Source organism: Primulina tabacum, chromosome 9 (genome assembly GCF_025594145.1).
Source record: "Primulina tabacum isolate GXHZ01 chromosome 9, ASM2559414v2, whole genome shotgun sequence".
Lineage (NCBI taxonomy): Eukaryota > Viridiplantae > Streptophyta > Magnoliopsida > Lamiales > Gesneriaceae > Primulina > Primulina tabacum.
This window is the reverse complement of record NC_134558.1, coordinates 28,360,720-28,368,508: the sequence shown is the minus strand read 5'-3', so window position 1 is coordinate 28,368,508 and position 7,789 is coordinate 28,360,720. Positions and strand designations below refer to the sequence as shown.

At 40.6% G+C, this 7,789-nt stretch overlaps 1 protein-coding gene across 1 annotated transcript; it reads right to left on the bottom strand.

Annotated features, from left to right (window-relative positions):
• Positions 1–6,866: 6,866 nt before the first annotated feature.
• Positions 6,867–7,400, bottom strand: LOC142504357 (uncharacterized). Its single transcript, XM_075617235.1, has 2 exons — positions 7,308–7,400; positions 6,867–7,184 (listed from the first exon to the last, which is right to left on the bottom strand). The coding sequence occupies exons 1-2, from the start codon at positions 7,398–7,400 to the stop codon at positions 6,867–6,869; spliced, it is 411 nt and encodes a 136-aa protein (XP_075473350.1).
• Between the last annotated feature and the right edge of the window lie 389 nt (positions 7,401–7,789).

Sequence of the window (7,789 nt, the reverse complement as noted above, 5' to 3'; positions counted from 1 at the left end):
TCGAGAATGAATTGCACTACGAAATGAATGTTTCGGGCGTTTTGAGCTACGGACAGATCGATGGGCTATCTGGGATGACGGCCCAAGATTTGTTCTTGTGGTTTCCGGTGATTGAAATCCGGGTCGATATTCCCAGCTCAGGGTTGATTTATTTTGATGTTGGTGTCGTTTCTAAGAAATTTTCGTTGTCTTTGTTTGAAACTCCGAGGGATTGTTTGGCAGTTTTAAGCTCTGATCTTCAAAATGAAAGGAATACTATGCAGACTGTTTCCAAGGTTGATCAATAATCATAATATTTTATCACGATTTACTGTTAGTGTTCTTGATTTCCTTTTTCTTTTTTGCTCTGTATATGTTTCTTTTTCCTGATTTTTTATTCTGGGGTTTTTGGTAATGAACTAAATTGTGAGGTGGAAAATGCTCGTTTCCAGTGTAGTGGGTCCTTTTATGTTTGCAATTGTTAAGGATATTTGAGCTGGAAACCGAATATTGTTGCGGGTTCAATCATGAATTAGCCTACTTTTTCAATTATGCATAATAAGTTGCTAAAAAGTTAGATCTTTTGCCTGTTGTGGTCGTTTCTGAACCTTCGATTAAAAGTGCTACACTTTATTGACAATCTTAGAAAATTTGATATGGTGTAGAGTATGTGAAAAGGTGTTTCTTTTCATTTAATATTTGATTCCATACTATGGTTCTGATGCTGCTGATTGGATGTGCATTACTTTAACTTGTTGAAAGTTAAACTGTGAGATAGCTCTTTGAATTGAATGCCATTTACCCAGAGTGCATAGGTAGTTACTTGATAATGTAGGATTATGCTCATATCTAAGTTTCTGTATTCTTTCATTTCAATTATTCTCTGCAATGCCATCAATCAAATATTTCCTTGATTCATTTTCTGTTTGGTTACTAACCAAGGAGCTGTCGGACGTGTTTGTTATCAGATTTTACACAAGACAGAGGTTGATCATGGAAATGTTTTTAGGGCAGCCTTATAGATTCTGTACAAGAGGCAGGGTGATGCACAATTGCTCAATCATGTTACAGATTATCATTCTTGTTTGTACGGGCCTTCAGATGATATGGTTTAGCGATCATAGTTCTTCGTTCTAGAGTGCTTTGTTTGTGATTGCGTTTATGGTGCCAGTGTCCGAAATTAGCTGTGCTTGGTTTCTGTTCCTGATACAATCAGCAAAATTTAACTCTTTGGGAGGAACTAAGGGGAACACCGAAATCTTTCTCGGTCAAGGAGACAGAGAAGATGATGATACACATGACATTCGATATGAGGAATCAGGTGATAGATTTGCTCAAGTTTGTTACTTTGTTAAATTTGTTATACATATGTAAATAAGAATGATCATTGAATTGATCTTTTTGCAGTATAAATGTCAGATTATGAGTCATGTATATACATACCTTTTTTATGGAGGGATGAAGTATCAAAGTTTTGTATAATTGTATCATATGCCTACACAGTTTCAATGTATAATGTATTTCAGCTGATTGGGATTTTACATTTAACACAAAAAATGTAGCTTACCTTAACACAAAAAATAAAATTTTGAGTCTTAGTTGTGCAATACTCTCTCCTACAGATATTGTTGCATTTACGGACTGAAGAACCTCCAAAATGAGAAAATCCCGAATAAGAAAATACAGAAGCAAAGAGTAGAAGCGATACATGACACATACTAGCACCAAAACGAACATATGTTTTTTGGTTGAATTATGGTAGGTGTTATTTTGGTTTGTCTTTATTTTTTGAGATTATTTGTCAAGAAAATTTAAAATATCGTTTGTAATATATTTGAAGATAAAGAGACAATCGAAGAAGATAACTGTTTGAATATGTTTTGTGACGTGTTGATGATACGTTGAAGATATTAGATGACATTATCTTGAAAGATCTAGTGCAAGATTTGAAAAGATAATGTTTATCATGGATATGATGGGTTCTTCTATATAAAGTAGTGTTCATTCGTTTTGAAAATTTTTGAGTATGGCTATATGTGGTCGAGGGAACCATGGATTATAAGTGTTATATTATTCTGAGAGAGTATCAGTTGTTGTGAGCGAGCTTTTTGTGAATAAAAATGAAATTGTCCATTCTATGTCATGACATTTGCTGAGACAAGCTACTGAGAGTTCCACTTTATCGTTATGTTTGCGAGCTTTTCAATTGCTAGTGGTACACGCATACTCGGAACCTCGTGATTCATACCTTAGGAGAAGAAGCTGACGTTTCGGGAGAGAACAATTCACAATTTCGAAAAGAGTTCGATCAAGGGGGAGTTGAAGACGGGTGGTACTCCCCAAGTGAAGTCTACTTAATGTGTTCGTCAAAAAGACATTATTAGAAAATAGACAATCTTTTATTTGAGTAAGTCTTTGTATAATTGTAACTGTTTATATTTAGTAGATTTGTTTGATTGTTGGGCCTGGCCTTGTGGATGTAAGTTAGTTGGACTGAACCACATTAAGATTTCTCGTGCTCTTATTTTTGCTTTCAGTTTTTTATTTCTTAATTGGACTAATAAATAAAAATAAAAAATAAGATAAAATCGGATCAACAAGTGATACCAGAGATGTTATATTATTTTTATGATATTGATCTTGGAGTTCGGTTTTTTGATGCATGATTGAGAATCCACAAGTTGACATTTTACGAGGAGCATATTTTCCATCAAGAAGATGGGAGAGAAATGATTGGATTGAACTTGTGTTTTGTGTTTTTGATCATGAATGTAGATATTTTTATTTTTTTGATTGTTTCATGTTTTTTCAAAAATAAACCAAATGAGAGATTGTTAGATGTTATTTTTGGTTAACTTTATTTTTGAGATTATTTGTTAAGAAAATTTAAAATATTGATTAGAATATTTTTGGAGATAGGGAGATAATTGAAGAAGATGACTATTTGAATATGTTTAATGGTGTGTTGAAGATTTTGGATAAGATAGTCTTGAAAGATGATACTCACGAGTAATTTAAGGTTTGATTCCGGCAAGCGTCACTAGTACAGACGCAGGGTTTTGAAATTGTCCTGAGCTTGAAATCACGAAGAAGACCGTTAGAAGGGGGCCAGGAGGGTGTCCTGGCGTAGCCCTTCCGATGCTCAAGTCAGTAACTGAGGATATATGGGGGAGCAGCTAAGGGTGTTGCTGAAAACAATATAGTGAATGAATCAAATGAACACTCAAACCTAGTATTTATAGGAGAATACCTGGGCCCTTGTTGGGCCTGTCTTCCATTTGGGCTTGGGATGTGCCATGGGTAGTCGGGTCCATCCATGAGATATCACCAGTCTCCCCCTCCCGAGTCGAACTGAATCGCAGATTCGAAATTCGATTAATTGTGCTGTCCTCGGATTAGTGGGTGCGAGTTGTGCATTTTCTTCCAGCCATCCGTCATTCTCCAAAAATTTGGAAACGAATCAAGTCGCAATCTTGCTGCAAAGGGAAAGCTATCAAATCAAATCGCAATCTTGTCTACTTATTCAGGGCATGATGTACATAGGAGAGTTGGTTGAGCGCGCTAACGCCACTCGATCTACCTCCTGCCAAGACTTACGCGAGGGCAAGGCTCTTCGCGAACAGCTTCAGATTACTATTGATGAGATGAAGGTGACACATGCTAAGGAGCTCCAAGCTCGAGATGATGAGCTTCTGAAAGAGAAACAAGAGCACCAGCGGCGGACAGAGGACCACGCGAAGGAGAGCCAGAGGCTGAAGGAAGAGTTAAAGAATGCTCGAGCTGAAGCAGCAACAAATCCGTAGGGACCTCAAGGACTCTAAGGCTCAACACGCTTCCGAAGCCTCTGCATTCAAGGAAGAATTCCTCAAGTCTGAGGAGTTCAACGATATATGCGCTCCTAAAGCTTGTCATTTTCTGGAGGTAGGTTTCGAGGGTGCAGTCAACCTCTTCAAGGCTCAGGGCTATCCTCCGCCAGGCGCCTCTACTGACTTGATTCCGGCAAGCGTCACTAGTACAGACGCAGGGTTTTGAAATTGTCCTGAGCTTGAAATCACGAAGAAGACCGTTAGAAGGGGGCCAGGAGGGTGTCCTGGCGTAGCCCTTCCGATGCTCAAGTCAGTGACTGAGGATATATGGGGGAGCAGCTAAGGGTGTTGCTGAAAACAATATAGTGAATGAATCAAATGAACACTCAAACCTAGTATTTATAGGAGAATACCTGGGCCCTTGATGGGCCTGTCTTCCATTTGGGCTTGGGATGTGCCATGGGTAGTGGGTCCATCCACGAGATATCACCAGTCTCCCCCTCCCGAGTCGAACTGAATCGCAGATTCGAAGTTCGATTAATTGTGCTGTCCTTGGATTACTGGGTGCGAGTTGTGCATTTTCTTCCAGCCATCCGTCAGTCTCCAAAAATTTGAAAACGAATCAAGTCGCAATCTTGCTGCAAAGGGAAAGCTATCAAATCAAATCACAATCTTGTCTACTTATTCAGGGCATGATGTACATAGGAGAGTTGGTTGAGCGCGCTAACGCCACTCGATCTACCTCCTGCCAAGACTTACGCGAGGGCAAGGATCTTCGCGAACAGCTTCAGGTTACTATTGACGAGATGAAGGTGACACATGCTAAGGAGCTCCAAGCTCGAGATGATGAGCTTCTGAAAGAGAAACAGGAGCACCAGCGGCGAACAGAGGACCACGCGAAGGAGAGCCAGAGGCTGAAGGAAGAGTTAAAGAATGCTCGAGCTGAAGCAGCACAAATCCGTAGGGACCTCAAGGACTCTAAGGCTCAACACGCTTTCGAAGCCTCTGCATTCAAGGAAGAATTCCTCAAGTCTGAGGAGTTCAACGATATCTGCGCTCCTAAAGCTTGTCATTTTCTGGAGGTAGGTTTCGAGGGTGCAGTCAGCCTCTTCAAGGCTCAGGGCTATCCTCCGCCAGGCGCCTCTACTGTCTTCATCGAAATTGAGGCTTTCGTAGCGAGTGCCCCCCCCCCCCTCTACGGCTGAGGGGGAAAGTGGGAACTCCCCGAGTGAATTCGGTAAAATAGCTATTTATAGTGCGACTTGTCATAAATATGGGGTCATATGGGATTTCCCCCCCCCCCGATTCTTAGGCCGAGGTCTTTTACTTGCGTTATTCTTTATTTACGCAGACATTGTATGCCTTCAGGCCATATTCTGTTACTTTTTGCACTGCTTTACTTCTCATACTATTATGCAACTATGGATTTTATGACGTTTATATTTCTCTTTTTGCGCACTTTTGGTATGTATGAACTCGTTTTCCATCATATTGCGTATTTTGCATTTGCCTTTACAGCTTCTCCTGAATTTATCTCTGATGCTTTTAAATCACTAGGGTGAATAAAATCGGCAGAGTGCGAACTCCTCTGCTAGGCGATGCCTTAGTAGGAAAATAGAATTTCAACACCCTCAGCCTCTAACTCCTCCGCTAGGCGATACCTTAGCAGGAAAATACAAATTTTCAACACCCTTGCTCTCTAACTCCTCTGCTAGGTGATACCTTAGCAGGAAAATAATTTTTTTTTTCTTTTCTTCCGAACTCTGCTCCTCTAATAGGTACAGCCTAAGTAGAAAAATAAAATTTTTTTGTCTTGCACTCTGCTTCTCTACTAGGCACAGCCTAAGTAGGAAAATAATTTTTTTTTCTTCTTCCAAACTCTGCTCTTCTACTAGGCGATGCCTTAGTAGGAGAATAAAATTTCTCCCTCCCCCAACTCTGCTCCTCTACTAGGCACAGCCTAAGTAGGAAAATTTTAATTTTTATCCTGCACGCTGCTCCTCTACTAGACGATGTCTTAGTAGGAAAATAGAAACTTTTTCTCTTCTTCCAAACTTTGCTTCTCTACTAAGCATAGTCTAAGTAGGAAAATAAAATTTTCTCTTCACTCTAACTCTGCTCCTCTACTAGGCAAAGCCTAAGTAGGAAAATTTTAATTTTTATCCTGCACGCTGCTCCTCTACTAGGCGATGTCTTAGTAGGAAAATAAAATTTCTCCCCGCCCCAACTCTGCTCCTCTACTAGGCACAGCCTAAGTAGGAAAATTTTAATTTTTATCCTGCACGCTGCTCCTCTACTAGGCGATGCCTTAGTAGAAAAATAGAAATTTTTTCTCTTCTTCCAAACTCTGCTCCTCTACTAGGCACAGCCTAAGTAGGAAAATAAAATTTTCCCTCTGCCCTAACTCTGCTCCTCTACTAGGCACATCCTAAGTAGGAAAATTTTAATTTTTATCTTGCACGCTGCTCCTCTACGAGGCGATGTCTTAGTAGGAATATAAAATTTCTCCTCGCCCCATCTGCTCCTTTACTAGGCACAACCTAAATAGGAAAATTTTAATTTTTATCCTACACGCTGCTCCTCTACTAGGCGATGCCTTAGTAGGAAAATAGAAATTTTTTCTCTTTTTCCAAACTCTGTTCCTCTACTAGGCACAACCTAAGTAGGAAAATAAAATTTTCTCTCCGCCCTAACTCTGCTCCTCTACTAGACACAGCCTAAGTAGGAAAATTTTAATTTTTATCCTGCACGCTGCTCCTCTACTAGGCGACGTCTTAGTTGGAAATAGAAATTTTTTCTATTCTTCCAAACTCTGCTCCTCTACTAGGCACAGCCTAAGTAGGAAAATAAAATTTCTCTCCGCCCTGACTCTGCTCCTCTACCTGGCACAGCCTAAGTAGGAAAATAAAATTTCAACGCCCTCAAAATACAACAACATTAATGAACTTAAAAGAAGAACTTGATTTTATTGTTTTCCAAGTGATTACATAGGAAAATTCGAAATGAAATACATGAGCAATGAAATCAAGGATAATATTTTCTAAGATGATAAGCGTTCCAAGGCCTCTTCAATGCCTTGCCTTACGCATTCTCCAAATAATAGGCTCCAGAGCTCAGCCTTTCAATAACTTTGAAGGGACCCTCCCACTTTGGGTCCAACTTTCCTCTCTGCTCTTCGTGCACCTTCCTCAGGACCAAGTCACCTACATGGAAGTTCCTCTGAATGACCCTCCGACTATAAGACTGTGCAATACGGTTTTTATAAGCTTCCACGTGAATGCTGGCAGCCTCTCTCTTTTCTTCCAAAAGATCAAGGTCAGTAGCGCGTCTCGCATCATTGTCCTCGTCATAAAACACTACCCTTGCTGATTCCAACCCAATCTCAGCCGGGAGCACTGCCTCATTACCGTAGACCAAACTGAAAGGAGTTTCTTTGGTTCCTTCCCTCGGAGTGGTTCGGTATGCCCATTAGACACTTGGTAGCTCATCCACCCAATTGCCCTTAGCTTTGCCAAGTCAAACCTTTAGACCCTGCACCAGTGTCCGATTAGTCACCTCCACCTGACCATTACTCTGCGGGTAAGCTACAAAGGTAAAGACTTGTTGGATCTTCATCTCTTTACACCAAGCTTGGATCCTGGCCCCTTGGAACTATCTCCCATTATCGGATATTAGTTTCCTAGGTACTCCGTATCTGCATACTATACTCTTCCATAAGAACTTCAGGACGTCATTCTCAGTGATTCTGGCTAGAGGCTCTGCTTCCACCCATTTTGAAAAATAGTCAACTGCTACCAATAGGAACTTCTTTTGATCAAGAGCTATAGAAAAAGGCCCCACAATATCTATTTCCCACTGGTCAAAAGGACAGGCGGCTGTGACAGCCTTCATCATCGCGGCCGGCCGGTGATGCAACCGGGCATGACGTTGACAACTATCACATGACATCACTAACTCTTGAGCATCATGCAGTACTGAGGGCCAAGAATAACCGGCGAGCAGCA

Coding starts and splice junctions, on each gene's coding strand:
- LOC142504357 (XM_075617235.1), bottom strand. CDS start 7,400: ATGAAGATCCAACAAGTCTTTACCTTTGTAGCTTACCCGCAGAGTAAT. Junction 7,185..7,307: donor CACTGGTGCAGGGTCTAAAG/GTTTGACTTGGC, acceptor TACGGTAATGAG/GCAGTGCTCCCGGCTGAGAT.